General features: G+C 32.8%; 2 protein-coding genes across 2 annotated transcripts; both read left to right on the top strand.

Moving 5' to 3' along the window:
* Positions 1 to 5,681: 5,681 nt before the first annotated feature.
* On the top strand, positions 5,682 to 11,210 carry LOC148601097 (peptidoglycan-recognition protein SC2-like). The gene is made up of 4 exons (XM_088555556.1): positions 5,682 to 5,822; positions 8,595 to 8,723; positions 9,082 to 9,282; positions 10,618 to 11,210. The coding sequence occupies exons 1-4, from the start codon at positions 5,765 to 5,767 to the stop codon at positions 10,947 to 10,949; spliced, it is 720 nt and encodes a 239-aa protein (XP_088411682.1). The 5' UTR covers positions 5,682 to 5,764; the 3' UTR covers positions 10,950 to 11,210.
* A 4,586-nt stretch (positions 11,211 to 15,796) lies between these two features.
* LOC148601098 (peptidoglycan-recognition protein SC2-like) lies at positions 15,797 to 25,768 on the top strand. Its single transcript, XM_088555554.1, has 6 exons — positions 15,797 to 15,978; positions 21,877 to 22,005; positions 22,591 to 22,713; positions 22,891 to 23,019; positions 24,745 to 24,945; positions 25,345 to 25,768. The coding sequence occupies exons 1-6, from the start codon at positions 15,927 to 15,929 to the stop codon at positions 25,674 to 25,676; spliced, it is 966 nt and encodes a 321-aa protein (XP_088411680.1). The 5' UTR covers positions 15,797 to 15,926; the 3' UTR covers positions 25,677 to 25,768.
* The last annotated feature ends 216 nt before the right edge of the window (positions 25,769 to 25,984 follow it).

Raw genomic sequence — 25,984 nt, forward strand, 5'->3', positions numbered from 1 at the left:
ATTGGCAAACGTTAGTGATAGAGGTGCCTGTCCTTCCGTTATACAGGGGGACCCATCTCTTATCGGTTACTCTTCCCACACCACTTAATGGAATTAAATGAAACTTTCACAGAATCTTTATTATGTGTTCCAATTGTGCATCTTTTGATCCGAACAATTGGAGGGGGTTGACATAGCAAACCATTAACTTTGTATTTGATAGTCCCAAATGGAAGGTTTGGAGTGATGTTGGAGATCTACCCCGGACTTGACTTTTTATGAGCAACTCGGCGGGTGTTTCTAGAAAAGCAGAAGACGCTTACCCAAACGGTGCACATAGTCCATGCTCCCAGTTTTTAGTGGAGTCCGAGTTGCTCATTTGTTTTTGTTACTTTGTATGTATGATTTTAGTTACTTTATGTCCTTTGTTGTGTATGTCTGTTTTCCATATCTGGTCTTTTTCCCTGGATTACATTCTTTTGATTACCGCTATAACCTTGGTTCCCTTGATTACTCTTAAACCATTAAGCAAAGAAGGCTACAAAGAGACTCAAATTCTTTTTGTGTGTTAAATTTCTAATCACAATCAAAATTCAAAGCTGTGTCAAGTTTGAATGATATGTCCACAATTGTCCCTACATTTCGGGGTTCGTCCTCTACCTTCGTAGTAAGTTACGCCTTAAGAAGCATTTTATTGACCTGTTAACAGCATGATCGAAAGAATTTAGCTTTCCAGAGTTGATGACCTTAAATACTTGCAAGTTTTTTTTTAAATATTGTAAAACATCTATAAAGGCAGCAATGATGTCTCCTAAGCTGTCTTGTTTATACCCAATAAGATGCACTCTTATAGAGTAACTAGACAACACTTCATGCTGGGTATTTCAGATATGACAATAAAAGGACACTTTAAAGTAGCCAAGATTTGGTGGAAGCATGAAAATGAGAAAATGGCAATTTTCTACCTCCTGTGTTTGTGCTTGTTTCTTTTTCGTTTTGTTAGCGTTAAGGGTAAAGAAAATTGTTGGAGAAGGTAAACCATGATCATATAAACCTACAAAAAGCCTAAGTAGTATCAAAATATGGTGGATTCGATCCTACAACACTCAATCTATCTTTGCGTCTATCTGCCTCTTTTGAACTATGTCAACACTTTTTCTCTTTAACTTTTTTTTTCTTTTAACATAGACTTTTGATATTTGGCATATGGGTAGATAAAACCTCAAGATGATGTGTTGAATACCAGGATTTGTGATCTTGAACTTTGACCTTTTGGTAAAATTTTTGTGTTTAATGTGGCTGTTTCTAATGTAACAAATTGTGCCCTGTCTGTAAATATGATCATTCTGTTATCTTTCGACATATACAAATAGCTGTAGCTTTTTGATATTTGGCATGTGGGTAGATAATCAAACGAATATAGCTTTCCAGAGTTGATAACCTTAAATACTTGCAGGTTTTAAAAACATATTGTAAAAGATCTATAAATGCAGCAACAATGTCTCCTAAATACCAGATAGTCATTTTACATGTACATACTAAAGTTAATAAAAAATCTTGAATGATTGTCCACTTGGTGCAGCATTTCCTCTTCTGCAATACTTGTAGTGCATCAATCATGACCCAAGGCAGGGTCTGTATCAGTCTCTTGCTATTCACACAACAAATAATTACTTGGATAAATGTATTTAAGCTTCTTCACCTGAAACAGAAAGAACTTGGGCTTTCTATTTTTTTTTTTTGTAAAAGAGATTTACTCTACATGCACATTTTGTACTAGTATCAATCAGTTTAAAAGAAGGAGTACTATAAAACACATGTTTAAAACAAACACAACTATATTAGTTACAGTTTGTAGTTTAATACCTCATTACATGTACAAATATACTTAGCATTTAGTTGTTTGATTAAAAATACATGCAAATGTACATGTATTTATATATCAAATATCACAAGCATGTGCGTTGTATATTGTGGAGACTGGATTTGTATACATGAATATCAGAATTTATTGACTTAGATGTAAGCTGATTCATGTGGACCCCATATTATTAAATTCTAACTTCAACAAAATGTTATTTTTTGTATGTTTAGCCACTAAAAATATTTAGAAAGAATTCAAATAAATAATGAAGCATATCTGTTTTTTAGCATTGCAGTGACTATACATATGTACACGTACTGGTTGTGTTTATCCACATTTTTTAGAGGAAAAATTTGGGTAAGGCTCATTTTCCTCTCAAAACCTCTGGATCTGCTCAAATTAAGCATAACAATATATACAAAAAAATATAACACTCCATTGCTGCTAAACTTGCCTATAGAGGTCAAACCCTAAACAGATGGGGAAATTAAGTTTTGTTAGTAGCAACCACATATACATGTATCCATCTGTGTGGAGGTCAAGAGTTTGAAACCTAATGATGTTACCCCTAATTTATAGTTAAATAAAGAGTTTTGCAGAGCAGAGCATAATACAAGAACAACATGTTAAACTCTCTTCACTTTGGGCAAGTGTAGACACAATGTTAGTTTTTAAACAAAGCAACTTACAGCGCAACTGGTTTTGGCGCAATATTGCACAAAATTTGAAGTTCAATTTAAGTTGAAAGAAGCTAAATAAGGGTTATAAAAACAATTTCCTTAAATCCCTAAAACCCAAAACCAAAAGAGATATCTGAAATTTGATTGAAAAATTTAGGTAGGGATTTTCATGAGGAATCTACATGTAATAAATAAGTTTCAAAATTTGACCCAAAAAAAAATAATAATAATAAATAAATAAAAAAGAAATTAAAGAAAATAGAAGATTTCTGTGATGTGGTCCAACTTTGGACCCCAATAACCTGTAAATGCTAAACTCTTTGTAAAATCTATTAATTCGCCTTTCAACAGATTTGAATAGGAAAAAATTTCAAAATTGAAAGAAAAATATCCCTCCTAAACCTTACATGTATATATTTTACCCCTTTTTTCATTTTATTTATTCTATTATTTATAAACTTATACACATATTGAGTATGCTTGTTTCAAACATTGCCCATTTGGGTATGTGTCGTGACCATTTATTGTAAATGTGTTGGTACAATGAAATATTTGTATCTGTTCAATGAAACTACATGTAAATACCTTACCTAATAATCAGTAATATGCCTTTAATCGTTCCATTTTTCTTCGATTAGTTCATTTTTTATACACAAACAGTGTGTCCTTGTCCCAGCTTATATGTTCAATGATGTGCAAATGTACTTGCTAATATGACATGTAAAATAATGCAATCATTTGCAAGTACTCTTCTATAACTACGTCTGCAGTTAAATATGAGACTGTCTTCGATGTTCCTTCATAAACTCACTCCAGTGAAGACAAAAATAGTAAAAGTATAATATCCATGTGTACATGCATGAAAGAACCTACATGTAATATACTGTTACTGAATATTGAAAATATATAAACAAGATTTTCTCTTTGACTGAAAGGCATTTATAAAATGATCGGTCCTTTGTATACTTAATAACGAGGTACATCCTGACAAACAATTTGCAATACATTCATTTTCTGTAATTCGGAATATACATTTTGTAAGAACATATTCCAATTCATGTCAGTTACAGTAGGTACTTATGAATAACTCTTTTTAAACTAAAAAAAATAGGCATTTTTTAGGAGAATAGAAAATGTCCCTAATACCCAAAAACGACTTTTCTAAAAATAAAACAAAATCTGGTAATTATCATATGAATTTTTGGAAATCTCTTACGACCTTCTTTTATTCCTACTATAAAATTTACGGCAATTCCAACATGACCTTGGGGCGATTTTTCCAGTTTTGCATGTTTTTTTCGTAGAAAGGCTCTTAAAAGAACATAAGGGGTAATGCCACTTATTCTAGATATATCTAAGAAACTATTTACCTTGATATGCGAAAAATGACCTTATTACAGTTTTCAAACGATCACAATTTTTTTGCCGCTTGTATAATAGCATCACCTGTCCTCGTAAGCATCTGTTGACTTCAGTTTACGATAACTCACATGTAAGTAAAATTTATCTGATCTTATTGAATTTTTACCCATTGTTCTTAGGAACATGGCGGAGGGGCCCAGTAGTTTTTGGAGGTTTTTGCCCCATCCCTTTTGGAAATAAGGAGTTTTATCATTAGAATTGACAGGTGAAGCATATTGTTGATTAGGCTGTCAATCTGTTCGTTTTGCAATTCGGTTTTAATTCTCTCTTTTTGGGGGGGATTTAATGGTAAAAAAATTGGATCACGCAAGAAACAACTTTTTAAATATTTGGTTTTGATTTAAAAAAAAAAACAAAAAATGATTCCTTACGAAAATCCCTGTGTGCGTTTTTAGAGTTAAAAGTGGTCAAACTCCATAAAATAAGCTTTTTTGAGGGTTTTTAATGAATTTAAAATTCTGTGCTATATTGTGTCGAAACCTATTGTTGTGTCCACAATGGACTGTAAATCACTATGCTTAAGTGTGTCAAAAATAATTTTAAGTATTAGGTCCACAGTTGCCAAAAGTGAATACAGTTCGACATGCTGCGCCACGCCAAGCTCTTCATTTAACAATATCTAGAAAACCATTGCAAATAGAAAAGAAAAAAATTGTCATTGATGACATTATGTGAGAACGGTATTTGGGACGAATACTATAACATAATTGAATGTAGTGCCTTACGTGCTGACAGAGACAATTCAAATATATCAATAAAAAATTATTACAAATTGAAATCGATTTCAAAAGCCATACAATGTATGCGATAACGCTTTGATCTAGAACAGGCGTAAGGGGAATCGGTTTCTTCCATGGAAACTGTACACGTGGAAATTAAGAGCAGGAAATTGCGTGGAATGGAGAAAAAGAAAAAAAACTTTGAAAGTCTGAAATAAGGCCTGCAAACGTCTATATTGAGTTGTAAGACGACTCGTTGTTAGAGTTATTGCCCTTGAAAGGCGAAAAAAAAAACAATAATTTGAAAGTCATAATAGATAGAAACAAAATTTCAATTGAAAGATCGTTTCTTTGGTTTGAACTTGTGGAACAAATCCTTGTTAAAGTTATTGCCACTGAAAGGCGAAAACTGATCTAGGTAAGGGTTTCAGGCTTCTGGTAAGTTCAAAGATAAGTCCAATAATTCTGCAAAACAACAAAACAAAAGTCCATCATACAACAAAAAAAATTTTGAATCAAATAAAAATGTGCTCCATGATTCATGACTTTACATGGAAAATGAGTAAAAATAATTAGTTAAAAGTTAGGTTTATTCCTTGAATGCCAAGATCCTTTGATCTACCGACAATTTATCTTAAATTTTGTTGGCGTTCAAGGAATAGTTGTCAGTGGTTATTACAACAAAGGTGCATGCTTATCAAAAAACATTCATATTAATTAACAGATAGGTAAATTACAGGTGACTTATTTCAGTTCATATTTATTCCAGTTGCTAAACTCTTTTTTTCTTTTTGCTGTTTCTTCACATATAAAATGTTGGCTTTCGAGGAAGACACCAGAAGTTAAACGGTTGGCCGATCTGAATAATATTAATGGACATAACTAACTGCTGACATAGGTGAGACCTCCTGGTTTAAAAACGCCATTTAAAGCATTAATTCCATATACAGATTATCTGAAACTTTCATTACTATTGTCTGTTTTTACAAGTTACGTGAATTTAACGTTCCTTCACCTCGTTGTTAAACATTGATCCAGAAATATACCGGCTCACTTTTGTTATCAAACCTTAGACCGTAATAGGAACAATCGTGTCAAATATGGCCATGATGTTGAAGTTCTGTATATTGGTTATAGTAGGAATCTGTTACTGTAAAGGTAAAATATATTTACTTCATTTCTATTTTTCATAATTCTTGATCCGTGTGAAACTGATTTAAAACTTGTTCATTGTTTTTCGTAACAAGTATCGTAAATAATTTTGACTAAATTCATTTGTAAAAAACCTTCCACCACGACAGTAAAGGAAAGAAGAAAGTAAAATAATTATTCAAGAATCAGGAACATTAAAAAGATGGATCAATTAACTTGTCTGCCAACAATCCTTGTATAAAAATATAGTACAAGAATTGTATATAAGGATTGTAAAAGGATTGTTATATGTATTATTATGTAAAACATGATTTATAAGGATGGCTGCAATTTTTTTTATGAAAATGACTTATTCATATATTGAACACTTTTGAGAGAAAAAATAAGATTTTTGTTATAATATGGAACATTAAAAAAATATGAAATTAGTCTAAGCTTGGTGTGTGTTTTGATGAAACTTAATCAATCTCTTTGAACTTTGTAATTCTTAATATTAGTTCCTTTTTATATTATATATGTATATATATATAATTGGAACAAAAAAAAAAAAAATCTATATTGACATAAAAAACATGATCTGCAAGACCAATAATCCTTTAAAACAATCCTTTCAGGCACTTTCAACACTTGTCAAGCCAACAAATCACACAAAAGGCCATCTCTTTATAACACAAAAACTTCAATTTTCACCATGAAAAGTAACAAAAGTCGTAAAAAATCATATGTTACAATCCAAAAATAATATTAAGAAATACTCTCTCAGTAGGTATATTTATAGCATTATTTTGAAAAATTCAACAATCGTTATACATATTTTTTATACAAGGATTGTTGGCATACAAGTTAATTGATCCAAAAAGATACTGGAGGGAATTCATTGCCTATAGGGGTTTTCTTAAATCATATAAGTTGGTAACAACATGTAGTATACAATCTCGAAGACGATGCCTTTCTTGATTATTTTCCATGATATACATTCAACTTAACCCTCTTATATCATTGTTTTATATTAATGATTAAGTTTTGATGAACCAGAATACATCTCCATAAAAATCATATTTGTTGATATATGCATTTGTAAAATAGTTATAAAATTAGTCTGACCATTTCAAACGGCACGGTAAAACTTAATTACAGTTTAGAGTCAATATATTTCGAAAGACCTATTATTCGTGTGGTTTTCGTAGTTTAGTTTTACTATGGATAAAAAACAGTTGTGTGTTAAAAACCGCGAAAATTATTATTCGTAATATGTTAATTTGACTTCGCAACAACACGGCAACAGTATTTCATTTACATCGTGGTGCACTTTTCGAAAATATGCATTTTAAAATTTGTTCAAGCTATTTTCGAAAATATGCATTTTAAAATTTGTTCAAGCTATTTAATTAATGTATGTGTAAAAATATCTTTAGATTACAATACACAGCATTTTGAAAGTAATTAATGCCTCTTCTAAAAGAACCAATGCTCCTTTTTCTTTGAATCTATCCAGCCAAGCAATGCTACACTTGAAGTCTGGATAATTTTAGTCGTTTGGCGAATTCCTCTGCTTTAGTCACCAGCATTGGTCCAGATATTGGCAGGATTTGGTCTCTTACATTGGCAAACCATTTAAGTAATATCTTTTCAACGTCTTCTTAAGAAGCCGTTCTCATACGCTTTCTGTCTGGACCAAAACTGCTTTGCTGGTATGCATCTTTAATCTTGTCAGCACTTTTTATCCAAGTGGATAAAGTATTGACTGGAACTCAGAAATTATGGGGAATTTCAGACTATTTGTAAACCTCTCTCTACCTCTATAACTGCTTGGTACTTTTCGTCAATAGACTATACATTCAGTTTACGTTAAGCTGATCTAGCTATCCCACTGGTTGAGCCAGTTCCTTCACTAGATTGCTCAGCTAACATTGTGAACTGTTTGAATGCAGTAATGCCTACTCCCATTTTTATAGTTAGACAATGAAACAATTAATTATTTTACACGTGAACTGTTGTCGAAAATAAAAGAGTTTGGTTTGTTTTATCTTAATTAATCGTCCATAATCATTGCATTATTGTCATGTTTGCTTAATAATATCGGCTTGGTTAATCAGATAATTTAAATGTCAACAGGTGAACTATACACGTGCTTCCGCTAAACATTCTACAAAGAAAGATCAACCTTTCATTGAAGCCAATTAAGGTAATAAAACAATCAGATTTCATAGCTATGTGTCAACAAATATTTAATTACCTCAGTCCCAAACATCAGGGTTAATTTGTATTATATAGCAATCAGAGGGACTGGGTGAATACCTCCAGTTATCTGGGATTTCGAATCATCAGAATTTAAGACATCGAAGGTATTAATGCATTAGGTAAAGGAAGCTTTTGCCGGGACTGACATATTACTTCAAACAGAGGTTTCAAGTTATCCGAGTTTGACACAACAAGGTTCGTCTGTACACTACAAAAGCTAATATGTTTACCGTAAGACATTCATTATTCCCTTTTTGCTTTAATAAGCAACATTCCCTCACTTAAAAGCCGTTCTATTGATACTTACCATTTCCTCTTCTAAACATTAGGAAATAAGAAACTGACGGAACGAAATCAAGATATATTTATTTCCGTATTCAATATACTTCGTCTCACTCCCCATTCCCTTCATCCTTTTTGAAACCCTTTCTCCTTTCATGTCACTGTATTTTCCCTACCTTCCTAAACACCACGCTAGTGGGAAACTACAATTCAAGGCATGTACGAAATCAAAACATTTCACTAATGCCATTTCAGCCAGTGACCAACCATGTCTTGATATTGGAGGACACTGCCAAGACGACAGTAATAAATGTTCTGGATCATACTACTCCGGGAAATGTTCAGGCAGCTCAGCCAGGAGATGTTGTACAAGTACACCAACCGGTAACTACTCCCTCTAAATCGATACCAAAACGTGTTTTATGCATACAATGAAACGTTAAAATAAAATCACACATTTATCTACAAAACAAGGATCAACAAATGTGTGATTCAGATACACGAACATGGCTCAATTTAATGTTTACATTTACTTGATTTTCAGTTTTCCGAAAACTCGATACTAGAATTGACGGCTCGCACTTTATTCGATTATCCTGACTTCAGAAATCCTACAACCCAGTTGTTACAACATCTGTCAAGATAGCACTAAAGACACTTCTTACACCATGATATACATTATTTCAACTCTGTTGATATATTAGTATCCCCAAGACATAAACGCCTAACTTTCTTTTCGTAGAACATGACACCGGTGACTGCTCTAACGTAAAGATTATCTCCCGTGACAGTTGGGGGGCAAGAAGAACCAAGAGTTCGTCGCATCTTTCAACACCTGTACGGGATTTCTTTATACACCACACAGAGGGTGGATCTTGTTCCAGTTTCTCTTCGTGCGTTTCACAAATGAAAGGCATTCAGAACTACCATATGGACACAAGACGTAAGATACTTATAACATGAAATTATCGCGACAATTTTATTTGTGCCGTATCTATAGGTTTAAGGAGAAGTGAAAAATATCGTAATACATTAAGTACCAGTCCACATAAAATTCAGACACTGCCAATGGTAAAGTGATTCATGGTCAAGAAAAAACCACCTAACAAGCGATGCTTTTTTAAGTCTACATTTGCTATACTTTCACATAACAACAATCTTTTCTGCATTCAGATCTGCACTTTATAGTATATCATACATTTATCTCCAACTAAAATCAACCAAATGAAACCAAATCAAGAACGATAACTCTTGCATTTTGCAAATTTTATGTACAATCTGTAATATTTATCTAAAAGGCGCAACAACCAAATGAAAAACTAAGACTAGTTTTGTGACCAGTTACTGTTTCGAAAAAACAGAAAATGAATTCGGTGGGTTTTTGACAAACATGAGTCACCTTTTGACTGATTTAGAAAGACTGCCACTTAATATCTTAAAATATCTAAAACATGTAGTCAGAGACCAGCGATAAAAAATACCTTGATTGTTGGCAAATATATCATTACATGGCATAACTTTTTTATTTCCACAATTTTAAGATTCCTCAACACTATTTTCTTTGTTTTCAATTTTAAATAAATTTATCAAAGCATGAATTGGAAGCGCAAACTACGTTGAAGTTTTACGTCGTTATAATCATAGCAGTTCAGTTACTTAAGTGTCAATATTTTTTAAAGAATCAGGCAAAACGGGAAAAATCAGAAAGATGTGCATGTCGAAATTCCACCGATCTGACATTGAATATCACTCAAGGATGCTTTTTCTATTTGAAAATATCATTATTTGGTCTATACATCATTGGATTTGCGCAGAAATTTTTCAATAGAATCTTAGAAAAATGAGGTTTTTGACAGAGTTATCTGCCCTTGAAGTGTTCATTTTCAGTGTATTTTAATGAAATTGGAACTCAATGGTGCTGCATGCTATGGAAAATCTTGTCTGTTGTCCTTGATTCTGATTTTGCAAATAGTCAAATTACATTATCAAATTGATGATTTTTATACCATGTTTCACCAACTGCCTGATTATTACAGTTACTGACACTTAACTATCGCTAAGCAGATGACACAGTTGGTTCAGGGCTCTTGGTTTTTTTCCCGATTTCAAACACGATATCAAGATATCTGCTTACAACTATTGTTTTTTTTTTACTTTAAATTCGGCTGATATAGGACTATTGACTTTTTTTACTTTTGATTGGGCTGATATGGGACTTTTGACTTTTTTACTTTAGATTGGGCTGATATGGGACTATTGACTTTTTTTTTTACTGTAGATTGGGCTGATATAGGATACAGTTTCTTGGTGGGAGAAGACGGTAGAGTTTATGAAGGTAGAGGTTGGGACAGAGTGGGAGCTCATACACAACACTATAATTCTAAGGGACTAGCTGCTTCATTTATGGGAAGCTTTATGACCCACACTCCGAACACCGCCGCACTCAATGCTGGTAAAGCTCTGATTCAGTGTGGAATAAGCAAAGGAAAGATCTCCAGTTCATACGCTTTGTTTGGACATAGGGATGTTGGTTCCACAGACTGTCCTGGAACTGCCTTTTACAATCTAATCAAAACGTGGCCACATTTTCATGCACATCCTGCAAAATAAGAAAAACAAACAAACAAACAAACAAACAAATAAACAAACAAACATGTTTATTTGTAGTTAACAAAAATTAAGGGAGATAATTTATTGTAAAGCAAGTATATTTCCATTAATTCTACAGATGTACAAATGCAAGTGTTGTGACATAGTTGTTCTCAGTTTTGTGTCTAAAATCCAAATAAGTATTAGTGTTTTAAACTGAATATTATCCATTCCAAATAAAAAAGCAGTCTTATACGCATGAAAATAAAAGCATATCAACTTGCTGATCTTTTCTTTATCGACTTTTCATACAATACTTTTTCCAAAAAATTACACGCAATTAAGTTGGCACAGTCTTTATATTTCTACCTATTCTGTATTAATGATGCTTATCACGAAATTATCAAAATTTTGTCAATTCTTCATCTCATTTTCTCCAAAAGACCTGACAGATTGTTAAGTTTGATGACTGTCTTGTTCTTTATTATGAATTGTCAAATGAGGAAACTCATCTACTAAACTAGATGAAACACACGTCTTTGATTTCCCTACTGATGTCCGCACAGATTAAAAAAATGAAAATATACAATATCGGTATCTGGCACAGGCACTTGGGACCATGATTTTTTTTTATTTTCCTAAAAAATATCATTCAATCATTTGTTTCCATATTTGAGTTGTTATGTGTGTTCTCTTATATGTCCTTTCAGGTTTATTATATGTAGTGTTTACTAATGATTTGCTAACTGATCTTCAAAAATGTAAACTCAAATACTGTAGTTAATAATGTTGTACGTTTTGTCCCATCATTAGCTGATGATATTGCTTGTATTAGTACAACCCCTGTTATGTTACAACGTATGCTTGATGTCTGTTATAAGTTCTCACGTTTAATGTAATAATGTTTTGTTATTTGCTATATATATATATATATATATATATATATATATATATATATATATATATATATATATATATATATATATATATATATATATATATATATAAACTGTTCATATATCTCATGTATTCGAGAAGATAAAGGTATAAATGAGTATATATTTCTATGATGAAAAATTGCATAGTACAAACAGCAATAAATAGCAAGCGGACATGTCAGAGAACACGCATAATAACTCAAATATGGAAACAAAATTATTTAATGATATTTTTAAAGAAAATAATAAAAAAATAATAGTCCTGGTCCCCAGTGCCTATGGTATCTGGCAGTGAAATAAATCCGTTCGAAGATTAGACCATGCCGTATGTGAACAAGTTCATTCCAGCTTCATTTGAATTGCGCAATTTGTTCTTTGTTTGTTGCCAGAGTACTTTTATATTCACGGATTACCCGAAGTTTGTAACTTGGGTATTGCTTTTCTTAGAAATTAATATCCTCTTTAAAAAGGTAGGATGGACTTATACCCTTATTCATCGTGGGCGAGCATGTCAAAATTGTAATTTTAATTCTCCGAAAGGATAGAATTACGTGATCAGATACATTTTTACTTACATTATAAAAATAATTGAAAACAAAATATGTTATGTATTTATGAACATTAATTATGATAACAAGGATGTCCATTAGTGGTACTAATGTTATTTAATTTGTTTAAAACAGTCGAAGCAGCAGAAAGCGGTCGTCGAGGTTATCATATAGGAGATTGTATACCTTCTCTTTTGAGAAAGATTTAATGAAATGTAAGATTATTCCATATGTTATGTATTCATAAAAAACTTAATTATATGATTAATCAATCAAATGCGGAAAACTGTTACTAGAAATAGAACATAGGTGTCTAAAGGCATTTTGTGTTAAATAACTCAAAAACTGTTGCCTTTAGCGCAATTCTGGCAGGGGATAATATTGTCCAGGATTAAGAAAAAACCTATGCCGAAATTCTGCAAACGATATTTACAAATGACCCCTATAAAAGTTTTTTTTAGCATTCCTCGTATGTACAACTTTGAAAATATTCTCCTCAAAAAGGATTGTTCTGTATGGTATTCCACACAAACTAAATTTTGGGATTCTTGATCCATGACAAAAACATAACCACTGTTACTAAAAATAGAACATAGGGGTCAGAAGGCAATTGTTTGCAAAAAACTCAAAGGTTGTTGCCCTTTTTTGAAGGGTTATATAGTTCAGCATCATAAGATTGACCAATACCGACAATTTCGAAACGATTCGTCTACTAATGTAGGAATTATGGCTCCTGAAACAATTCTTAATTTTTCCACATGTACATGTGCAATTTTGAAAATCTTCTCTAAAACCATTTATAATCAGTTAATGGAAATGAAGCATATTAATTCTTTAGTGTATTGTGCTCGAAATGACTTTTGTTTTTTAAGCCATTAAAATGTATATGGCTGCCTATACTTAAAATGGAACATAGGGGTCAGAAGAGTTTTTTTAAAAATAATTCAAAAACTCTTGCCTTCAGCAAAATTCTGGTTCAGGTCGTAAAATGCTATTAAAAGCATTTCTGCATTTGACTATTCAGTTAATTTTAAGTTAGCCTGTCTCATTACCATTTAATAAGCAAATGGTAAACCGGGTGAACGATTCGGGCTCTCTTAAGCCTCTAGTTATCCAATTATAATATTTCTATAATATATTATAAAATTTAACGTTGATTTTCCAAATGTTCTTATCTACATTTCTGGCACAAAATTCCATGTTCAGTAAGTCACAGTATTGTGACATTATATTTAAACAACAAAATTATAAAACATTTTGAAATATTCTGTAAACAAGAACCTACATGTTTACAATAGTAATCATGGGAACCACGATTCTAGCGGAAATCAAAAGAATGTAATCCTGGGACATTTTGATAAGAGGATGTGCATTTCAGTAAAACAGGGGTTAAAAAATGGAAATGGGATATAATGTCAAGGGTTGATCAACAAAAACAAGAAATATTATTCTTGGGTCTGATTGAATTCTCTCAAAATACAGAAATTAATAATAATAAAAAAAAAACAATTTAGTATCAGTCATATGACATCTGTCCTCATTAACACTCATCAAGTCAAAAATTGATATGTTATTTGACCATGAGGTCAAAGGACAAGTTCAAATGTCAACCAATCTAGTACGAGGAGCCTCGCCTTAAGAAAACATAACCCCATACCAAATATCAAATGTAGAAGTAAAAAGACAAAAGAAAATTATAGCCCGAAACAAATTTTGTGTGATATTTGGCCAAAATTTTGTATGTGGCCAAGGTCAAAAGTCATCCAATCTAGAACATTACACTTGATGTGATTTACTTAAATATCAAACAGGTCAGATATCTAGGTAAGTAAAAAAGACCAAAAAGTAATGGCACAGAAAAAATTGTGCATCATATTTTGCCAAAATTTGTATGTTATTTAACCATGAGGTTAAAGGTCAAGGTCTTAGGTCACCCTATCTGGAACGTGACACTCTGGCCCGAGAGGATATACCAACATACCAAATATTAGAAGCCTAGGCCAAAAGACCAATAAAATATGGTCTGGACAAAGTTTGTATGAAAAGGTTATGAGGACGAAAAGTCTATATGGGGGTGATTTAAGGTCCAAATGAGCAAAAAAAACAAAGATATGCTACATATCTTTAATTTTTATATGTTTCAGTAGAGAGCATCTACTACACATCCATGCATACATTTGGATAATATCTTCTTGCTCTTGTCAGCAAAACGGGTCTGAACATAGCCTATTTTTGTATATTTTAAATTGTCAAAAATTAAGAATTTTGGTTGCTATGGTAACCAGATCTTAACCAATCAGATTGTAGTAAATTGTTTTCCATAAGACACACTTCATTAATATAATCATTTAGTTTGGTAAATTTCCACCATTAGATATAAAAAATAAATTTAAATTGTAACATTTTTGTGATTATTAGGCCCTAAATTGGTGGTTGCTAAGGAGTGGTTGTTTCTATGGTAACGGTGAAAACATTTTTTATTTTTTCATTTTATTCATCGTTTTTCTTATATATCCAACTGATTTAAAGTATTTGGATAAAATATCTGATATCAATAAATCACTTTCAGTGAAAATTGCACGATTCTTAGGCGGACTGCTACTTAAACAAGGAGAAGAAGTAACATGTGCATTGTAATTGATCTCTATGCAACGTATCATTATCTCATGATTCCTAAATATAACAATTAGCCAATAAGAAAGTTACAATATAATACATACACACATAGACTGACAGAATATAAATATAGGATACCCGTATCTGACAGTGAAATAAAGCCGGTCGAAGATTGAGCAGTGATATATGTAAACAAGGTCATTCTAGTTGCATATTTTTTTAACTGTGGTCAGAAAAAAAATATTGTTAAATCAAGTTAAAATTGTACACGTTAATTGTTTGATGTCGAGATTTTAAGTATCTATCCATCTAATATTTAGACACTTCATATGGTAGAGATGATTCAAGGCGCACAAGGTGCTCAAAAACCTACTTAAGGAGGTATACCTAGGGTGAAGGGCATAACTCTTGAAATCAGTGATATGTTTGTATCATTTTTATTCATATTAAATTTCACCAAAGCATATCAGTCTTTCAACACTAATAATTCATTTGAATTTTAAAACGTCTGTAATCTATTTTAGAAAACAGATTTGTCTATTTTAGGAAATAGAAATGTCTATTCTAGAAAAAAAAGATATGTCAATATGACGAATTTAGTGTACTGATCGATAAAAGCATGTTTGCCCGACTGTTATGTAAGTGCTAGGTTAAGTACTCAAATGCAATTTACAGTAAACACATCAATTTGAAAAATCTGAAAAATTGATTTTATCATTTCTATTTTTTGTTACCTATTATTCATACTTTATTGTTAATCGAATAATACAATTCACAAAACTAACTGACAGAATAAAGTAACGACCAGTTTTTCATGTTCTCTCAGACGAATCAAATCGGATTTCCTCATTTCCTGTTTTGAATTAGCTCAGATATAGCAGCTTTCGTGTCAAGATATGGATTCGTTGTTATATATATTAGTTATAGCTGGAATTGGTGTTAGTAAAGGTAATTATATCTTATATTGTAATAAAACATTTAATTTAATGTGAATTTCAGGTGAAGCTCAATTCCTATGAATTTCACATGAGCATTTTCTGCTGTATACTGGAAGAGTTTCTGGAAGAGTTTTCAAGGGAACCAAGATTCTAGCGGAAATCAAAATAATAATGTAATTCATGGACAAAGACCAGACCTGGAAACAGAGAATACAACAAAGATCATAAAATAACCAAAATAATACATACAAAGTAACAAAAGTAAATGAGCAACTCTGACTCCACTAGAACTGGGAGCATGGACCAGGTGCACCAGAAGGGTAAATGTCCTCTGCTTTTCTAGAAACACCCACCGAGTTGCGGATAAAAAGTTAAGTCAAGGGGTAGTCGAAAGAGAAAGAAAAGTATGACACATTGAACAACTCAGTTTTCATGGTGCAGATGGATACACCGTATCGATTCACGATATCATGATTTGAAGAATTTCGGGCTGTTCTTGCATTTTTCGTAGTATTGTTAGTGTGTGGCATCTGACCCTGCGTCGTCCTTTTAGTACAGAAGGACAAAAATGAAACATAATTGATTCCAACAAAATTATAGGGATATTTGAAATCATCGAAACATATTTTCAACTGATCTTTATACCTAAGAAAATTTTCACTACAATGATTGAAACTAATATTGATCACTTTAACGTAAATGTAAATGTGGTTCAGTGTACAGGTGAACAATCAGTCACATACAATATCATAAATATATAACGAAATTGGCATATATAATTTTCTAAAATGGCTGTCGTCCAGACCGTATCGTGATTATCAAATTAAACTTTTCTACAGGGAACCTACTATGACAAGCCTATTTATCAGCGCTCACCACCCCTTCCTCAACATCTACTAAATCAATGGAAGCCCTTTCAAATCAGCAATTAAAACTTAAATCAAGGGGCATAAACAAAGGAACAATGACAAAAATGAGTCAGTCTATGTACAAACCAGACATATCGTATGATTTTGGCGGTAAAGGGTCTTGTCTCAATGTATTGTTTAAGTCATTATGGGGATCTGTATCAAAAATTGATGACTCCGCTCAGGTTAGATGTTCATAGTTACCCATAAAATTAACTAAATTATGAACATATACGAACATATATTTGTTTAAATTTTGTACGTTGCAATTTCTTTCATTCTTACTATTTCTGAAATTACAAAACAATATCTATTTTTGAGAAAACATGAGTTTATGATTTCAAATTGCCATTCACAGTCTGGGTCTTCCATGGACACCTTCTAAACGAGTATGAAACAAAAAAATAAAAAAAATACATAAAATCCTCATACATAATTAGAAGAACAATACATTTAAAACATGGCATTAGGATAATCTTTACCTCTTTTACGAATCGCTTATCAAGTTCTTCATGTCATATCGGCCATTTTGTCAGATGTTCGTGTACGAAGAAAGATACTATTTCTCATTATTTTAGGTTGGCCTTTCGTGTACCCTACTTAAGTAAAAATATACTTTCGTACACTGTGATTGGACAAATTGTGCTGATACCCAAAATGCTTTATTAATTCCAGACTCTTACATTGTTATACTTTTAAAATATTGCATTAATTTTTTTTAATGATCCCGAAGAAATATTAATTAAAACAACTTTGATAATTTTTGTCAGCTCTGATTTAATACGCTCCCGAAGGGAGCGTTTATGGTTGTATGATGAACTTGGTTCTGTATACTTATGGCGAGAAAAAGCATCAATATCCGGTGTGTAAGCATTTTCAGGAGCTGAAAAACAGCATAATGGCAGCTTCATTTCGTATACTTGTATATGTGCGATTGACAGCCAAACCAGTCTCGAAAAATATTTGCTAGTTTCGATAATTAAATACAAATCGAATCATAGATTTTCCAAGATGGGGTTGGCCTTATAGTCTGCAGTATGGCGTCCAGATGTTTACGAAAATTCCGTAATCAATATTACCCATAATTCTTGGGTCATCAAAATTGCGAAACGAAAACAAACGAAAACGAAACGAAAATAATCGATAAAAGAAAGAATGGAAACGAATCTATTCAATAAAATGAATCAAATCGTTATAAACATAATTTAACTATAAAAAATGAACAGAATGAAGCGAAACTAAATGCAACAAAAGAAATCTTTGAAGACGTTTCGCAAATATAAGAACCATAATGTTTACCGGCGCCGGACAATTCGACACAAAGACATTTCGGACCATGACAACCAAAAATTCCTTATGAATGCCGGACATATCGCTCAACAGACATATCAGACCACGACAATCAGTAAAATGCTTTAGGACAAATATATATCATTACAAAATTTGCCATACTTGAAGGTTACTTGCCATAATGTGCCCTTCACAGAAAAAAGGGGAACTTCGACCCCAAACATTATCTGCTTAATATACTAAAGAATCGAGGCGGTTATGCTACGACTTGCTCACATTTTTAGTTAGGGTAGATACGACTGAAAAAAAGTCAGTTTATAACTCCGTCATTGTTTTAAACAGGTGAATGTTTCAAAAGTGTTACTTTTGTCGCCTATGGGAAATAAATAGTACCGTTCTACCTGTACACGAAGAATAATGTTATGGTGCAATTTAGATAATCTGTTTTTCTTTAGTTCTGTTAATACAACAGGTTTTTCGACCGTATTACATGTGTTGATTATCATACCAAGAGTTTCCAGTGAAGAAGTTCTTAAAATCTGCTTTTCTCTTCCTTCTTTTTTAATGTGTAGTGATTCAGTGATGCAGTGATATCATGTTTCTTTTTAAATCTTTAATTGAAATTAACGTGTTGGGAAAGATGCCACATTCCTCGCACGTTAAAGAATCATTCTGTAGTATTTTATCAGAGTAGGATCCTTTGTGCTCCACCACAGCAGGCTAAATTACCCGACCCTACATATACACCTCAGTGGCAAAATTTGTGGACCCCAATAACCTTGTGTTCCATCCCATTTTTCATTTCTTCATCATTTAAATTCACGTTCATGGCCTGGATATAGCTGAAATATTGCTGCTCGGGCGTTTAATATCATTAATCAATCAATCGAGATTTATAATTTATTGATGATATGTGTATATATCACTATTTACATAAGCATAATTTTCATGCTCCCAGTTTTTAGTGGAGTCCGAGTTGCTCATTTACTTTTGTTACTTTGTATGTATGATTTTAGTTACTTTGTGTTCTTTGTTGTGTATGTCTGTTTTCCATGTCTGGTCTTTGTCCCTGGATTACATTCTTTTGATTACCGCTATAACCTTGGTTCCCTTGATTACTCATTATGAATAATGGTTGTTTATTGAAATTCACCAGCCTGGGGGTTGTCTCTCTTCAACATCAAGTATTAACTACATGTATACTAAATATATTATCTTATCAGTAAAAAAATATTATATCATATGATAATTGCCGTATGCCTAGACAGATAGAAGGACCCCGGAGTTTATTTTGCAAGTTATAAGAACAGTTTAACAAAATAACAATATAAGGACTCGTTACAATGAAAAAAATACATATTAAAAATGTCAAAACACCTAAATCATGTGAAATACCAAAATGAAACTCTGTCTTTATCGACCCCACCGCCCAGGAAAACCAACCGACCACTATTACCAAATTGTGGAAAGGAATGTTGGAAACGAGTGTCCAAAACCCAATGTTAGGAAGACCGTCTCAAGAGAAATACTTTTGATAGTATTTTTTAATATGACATCAAAAAGAAAATATAAAAGTACAAAAGATAGAACACAAAACATAATGAAAGTTGACACTAAGACTGTCAGGGAGAAAATGACTAAATCCTTGAGTCACATGACAAATCAGACGCATCTTTAATAAAAACATTTCCCGTTATTCGAAGAAAATTTCATTATCAACTGCATGTTTAACTTAAGTTCTAATATGACGTCCTTAACAGGCTTTGAGACCACAACTGTGGTTGATTTTCGATTGCTATATGAGCAGCACGCGACTTCTTGGGCGTGGCTTGAGTGTGTGTTAATTACTGTTCACTCCAACCGTGTAAACAAACACACGTAACATTCCGATGTGTATCGGCTGTTTAGATTCATTTTAGTGGCGTGAATGAACATCAGATACATATTTAATAAAAAATATTAAACGTTATGTTTCAGAAAAGTTATATTATATTTCGTAAAAATCAATTATACACATACATCGGTAACATTCGCCCCTACCACCAAACATTAACGATCGCTTTCGCTTGGGGTAAAATAATGCGGCATAAATGGTCAGCCCCTGGTAAAACAATAATATACTGGAGTTTCCGTGATTTTTGCCGATATTCGTAGATAAAATTAAACTAATCATATTGAATTGTATTATAGTGCAGCAGTCGGGCCTCATCATCCGTAAAGTTATATTCTTATATTTTGGATTAGTTAATGTAAAGCCGAAAACAACATTCTTTCAAACGCGTAAAACGATGTTTACAATGATGATTTGATTAACATCAAACATCTACATTATCTAGATGAAAGTTTTTAACGGATACTGGTATATGTTTACAGATTTTAAAGAGTCTCAGATTGCTTCTATGAAGTGAAGGTTTAACTGTGATTTATTCCAGCTATTCATTTTTATGAAGTTTTGTTTGCTTAATTCACGAAAATACTAATTTACAAACTGATTTTTTTAAATAGACATTTACAGGTTCACAAGGCATGACATTACTTTTAAGTTTCGATCTAGAGGTTTATGTGAGGGTTTTTTTATTGTACATGTACATAATTTTGGAGCTCTGAAAATGTCGTTTTGTCAGGAAACTGGAAATCTGAAGACAATTTGTATTTAAATCATGTATTTGTAGATTATGTGAAGTATTACCTTACATGTCTTATGTAAGTCATAGACAAAACCTTTTTTTTGTTTTAAGTATCAGTCTTTAAGAAAAAATCTGACAGAAGGTGATTCATGCATGTCAAAAACTCACCGAATACAGTTTTATTTTTTGTTCACAAACAGTTACTGATCACATAACAAGCCTTAGTAGACCCTTTTGTGCTAACTGAAGGATAGTCGATAAGCATGTGAAGAGCATGCTCAACATTCATTTCCAAGCCCTACCTCGCGGAAGTGTGTATTGAGCATGCTCACCAACATACTACAAAAGCGTCTATTTCTCATTAGGTTGTTGCGCTTTTGAGACAAAAATCATATAGGTAGTACATGAAATTGGCACTTTACAAGAGTTATCGTTCTTGATTTTGATTACTTTGGTTGATTCTAGTGGGTGATATATGTATGATTTTCAAAAAAGTGCAGATCTGAATGCAGAAATAGTTATCGTTATGTGAAAGTATAGCTTATCTTGACTGAAAAAGCCACGTTTATTTGGTGGGTTTTTCTACACTATGAATCCCTTTACCATTAGCTGTGTCTGAATTTTATGTGGACTGGTACTTAAGTATATTGTAGTAGTCTTTATAAAAAAGCAGATAGCAGGAGATTCATGCATGTAAAAAAACCTTTTATTTCTTATTCAGATTCAGTTACAAACCACCTACCCAGTCGATTTTACATGTTTTTTTCATTTGGGTGTTGCTGTTTTGAGATAAAATTAATAAAGATTATACAGAAAATTAGTACTTTGAAAGAGTTATCGTTCTTCTTTTTTTGCGTCAATTTAGTTGATTGTAGTGAGATGAATGCATGGTTTTCAATATCAATATGGATAAAACTTTTGTAATATAAAAATAGAGCATCAGAAAACCGAAAAAAAACCATCGTTAATTAAGTAGGTTTTTGTAGACCATGAATCATCAGTACCATAGGCAGTGTCTGAATTTTATATGGACTGGAACTTAATTCCCTATCTATTTACTCTTTCTTAAAATCAATGTTTCAGCTAGTGACCAGGCATGTAATGACATAGGAGGGATATGCCAGGATGACAGTATCGCATGTTCTGGGTCATACTACACTGGAAAATGTTCAGGAAGCGTTTCAAGAAGATGTTGTGTCAGCGCTTCAAACGGTATCAATATTTTTAACTCCTATTCATGGTACCGTCATCAATATCTTTTTATTTCGACATCTTTGAGAAGGGTTTCCTATGTTGTCGTTTGGTTGGTACAGTTTCTGGTCACGAAAATTGATGTTACAATTCATTTTGAAGATCATAAATTGTCGCATGCAGGTTAAAACGATGCATAGTTATTTTCAGGGTGAAGACAAAAAAAAAATAGTCAAGGCATCGAATTCAGTACTGTACAATGTGAAGTTAATAACAAAACCGGAAAACAATACCCCTTCTTATTGTTTTTTTAAGACATCTTGCCATCTTAATTGCTTTCAACAGGCAACCAGCCATGTATTTATACGGGAGAAACTTGTCTGGATGATAGAGTGATGTGTTCCGTGTCATACCATTCCAGGAAATGTTCAGGCAGTGTAAAGAGGAGATATGTCGGATCAGACTGTATGATTGATGAAACTGTGTAAAAATATGTTTTGAACAAGTCATTTAATGCTATAAAACATTCAGAAAATTAAATTTGTGCTTTTTTCACAGGAAACAATACCCTGTATATTTTTATGTCATTTATGCTGTTTTCTGCAGGCGACCAGCCATGTCTTGATATGGGAGGAACTTGTCAGGATGACAGTATTACGTGTTCCGGATCATACTACACCGGGAAATGTTCAGGCAATGTTAATAGGAGATGTTGTGTCAGCTCAACTGGTATTTATTTATAAAACTGCACAAAACATTTTAACAACCTATTTACTGTAATTTAACGTTACAGCAGTTACGTTTACCTGAAAGGACCATAATTTGAGTGTTCATTTATAGAATCAATTAAAACGTTTTTTATCTAAAGGTTTTTCATAAACTTTTTTTCCATTTATATTTATGTAGGTGGTGACCAAGAATGTTTAAATATGGGTGGAACATGCCAGGATGACAGCAAAGGCTGTTATGGATCATACTACTCCGGGAAATGTTCAGGCATTACAACAAGAAGATGTTGTACGAAAACGGCCGTTGGTATTTATATTTTACGATATTTTATATTAAGTAAAGCATTTGATATTGCAGTTGATATAGGGTTCTCAAAAAAAAAAAAAAAAAAAAAAAAAAAAAATAGACATGTGATTTAAAAAAAATACCTGGAATAATTCGGGCAACAATAAGTTTGGATAAAGGAAGCTGTGTTGCAAAGAGTAATCAAGGAAACCAAGATGCTAGCGGAAATCGTAAGAAGGTAATCCAGGTACAAAGACCAGACATGGAAGACAGACATACACAACAAAAAACCCCAAATAATACATACAAAGTAGAAGAAGTGAATGAGCAGCTTGGATTCCATTTAACTCGGAGCATGGACCAGTTGTACCGGTAGGGAAGCGTCCTCTGCTTTTCTAGAAACACACGCCGAGTTGCTCATAAAAAGTCAAGTCTAGGGTAGACGAAGGAGGAAAGGAAAACTTTGTCACGTTAAACAAATCAGTTTTCATGGTGCACATGGATTCACCGTAACAATCCACCGGTTCATGGTGACAACCATACAACTTATGTAGCAACATAACCATGTTCCAGAAGCCTAATTATAAGAATTCTATCGCGGTACTAAATGTCTAAGCACACGTAGTTACTGCAAACTTTGGCATACCGTAAGAGTTGTGATATGAAAATTCCATACACAGCTACTGAAGGGATGTTGCCATAGATGAAAGGAAAATTGACTATACGGAATGTCATTGTGTGGGTAATAAAGTTTGGGCATTAGTTTTCCTGTACCATCGATCTGTAAGTGTAGGTCAAAGTATAATTTAAGGATTCCAATTCGGTACAATTGATACTACAATATATTTATTTTTGTAAGTCATATTTTAATCTTTTAATATCCCCTGGTTTTCTGCAACTGACAATTTGAAATCTTATACTACTATTTATTACGTAGTTGTGGAAAATTATGCACGTACCTATAATTAATTGAAAATTTGAATTTTAGATGTCTTTTTTTCTGCTTTTTTTTGTACTTTAACTTATTGGGCTTTAAAAAGTATTTGTATTACCCATATAAATAGTTTGTACTTCGATGAATCGTCAAAAGATACATGTAGTTTAAAGTACCAACTGCTTCTAATACACTAATAGCGATAGTTCAATGGAACCCCTATCGATCTTTTCCCATGCATTTAATAACCCTCCTGTTATCAACATATGTTACAGAGTTTTTCAAGTAAGTATTGAATTTCAAATGAGTCATTTGGGCATTTCTGTAGATTTGGTTTATAATATGATATTGATTTTTAATTGACCTACTGAATATACTCCCAAAACACGAGTACTTACAGGTAACAACTGTACATCAACTATAAAAGTTCTTTTCTTCTTGCACTTTTCAAGCTAGAAATTGAAAGTGTGCATATACTACTTCATTAAAGCTGTTCCAATTTCTAAGAAAATATTAATTTTATAATTTCAAAACACAAAACAAAATGTTAAGCCCTTTAAGTGTATTGTCTAGTTATGCGGTCATCCTAGTAGCCATTTTCGTAAGATTTTCAGACTCCTCAGGCTCAAGTTTTATCAATTTCATAGCATAATATTTCTTGCCCAGTGTACTTCTTTCTTCTTTTCATAATTTCATGGTACACACTTTAAAATCTTATTTAGACTCATACTCATAGTCATTAAAAAAAAAAAACATTTTTCAATCCCTAAATGCGACGTAATACTCATTATTGTCTTTTTCTGAAAACTCAGAACGTGATACTGGTGACTGTAGAGACGTTGTTGTAATCTCCCGTGACAGTTGGGGAGCCAGACGGGCTAAGTCGTCATCACACCTAACAACGCCTGTCCAGGACTTCTTTATTCATCACACAGCTGGGCATCAATGTACTACTTTCCTTACTTGTGTTGCACAGTTAAAAAGTATTCAGAACTACCATATGGACACAAGGAGTACGTTGTGCATCTTTGATAATCTTTATAAATTATAAAATGTGATTGGGAAATGTTCATTAAATGCTTATTGTAAGATTTAGAGTTTAAACACATTCTGTTTTGTCCTGCAGCAAAGTTCTCAAATGCTTAAAGTAAATCCGCGCAATGATTTCACTTTTTGAGTTTTTAGAGGGAGAAGAAATTGGAAACGGGGAATGTAATAAAGAAACAAAACCCATTCCATATTGTTAAAGAAATGTTCAAGCTGAAGTTGAAAAGAGGTGGGAATAATCATAATAAACCAACTGGAAACCATAATTTATGGTTGAAGACATGGTGTTTTATTAATCATTGAAAGTTCTGAATGGAATTATGTTTACCGAAATGACATTCTTTGTGTAAACGTGTCTGTTTCAGATTGGGCTGATATTGGTTACAGTTTTTTGGTTGGAGAAGATGGCAAAATTTATGAAGGGCGTGGATGGGACCGTACGGGATCCCATACATATGGATATAACTCGAAGTCACTTGCTGCATCATTTATGGGCAAATTCGACACAAGAAAGCCCAATACAGCTGCTCTTCGTGCTGCTTATAATCTGATTGAGTGTGGTGTTACCAAAGGGAAGATTGCAAGTTCTTACGCTTTATTTGGGCATAGGGATGTAAGTACATCGACGTGCCCGGGGAACGAGCTGTACGATATCATTAAAATGTGGCCACGTTTCCATGCTCACAATGCAAAATAGTATTGTTGTAAATAAACAATTGTCAGAAACTTGTCTTTGTTCAGGAGTCGTATATGAAAGTATATTGAATAAAAACTATTCTCGCTGAGCAACATGGTTGTAACTAATTTTAGCCCAGCGAGTTCTCCTCATCACACCCGTCGGTGAGATAAAATACGCGTCGTTCGTGACATCGAGCGAGCTGTCCTCATCTCACCCGTGGGTGATATAAAATAAGCGTTGTTTGTGGCATAACTATGATGTCTAGTTAAATCGAAGAAATTTCGGCAAGCAGGGCTTTCTGAATTGGCGTACTGATAACAAAACCA

Source organism: Perna viridis, chromosome 12, assembly GCF_037379345.1.
Source record: "Perna viridis isolate PV_CMFRI_1.1 ecotype Kerala chromosome 12, ASM3737934v1, whole genome shotgun sequence".
Classification (NCBI taxonomy): Eukaryota; Metazoa; Mollusca; class Bivalvia; order Mytilida; family Mytilidae; genus Perna; species Perna viridis.

Bases quoted from the DNA above. Each gene is read 5' to 3' on its own strand.
- LOC148601097 (XM_088555556.1), top strand. From the start codon at position 5,765: ATGGCCATGATGTTGAAGTTCTGTATATTGGTTATAGTAGGAATCTGT. The intron at 8,724-9,081 runs GTAACTACTCCC...TTCTTTTCGTAG, and splicing joins TTGTACAAGTACACCAACCG to AACATGACACCGGTGACTGC. The intron at 9,283-10,617 runs GTAAGATACTTA...TTTTTACTGTAG, and splicing joins CTACCATATGGACACAAGAC to ATTGGGCTGATATAGGATAC.
- LOC148601098 (XM_088555554.1), top strand. From the start codon at position 15,927: ATGGATTCGTTGTTATATATATTAGTTATAGCTGGAATTGGTGTTAGT. The intron at 15,979-21,876 runs GTAATTATATCT...TCAATGTTTCAG, and splicing joins TGGAATTGGTGTTAGTAAAG to CTAGTGACCAGGCATGTAAT. The intron at 22,006-22,590 runs GTATCAATATTT...TGTTTTCTGCAG, and splicing joins TTGTGTCAGCGCTTCAAACG to GCGACCAGCCATGTCTTGAT.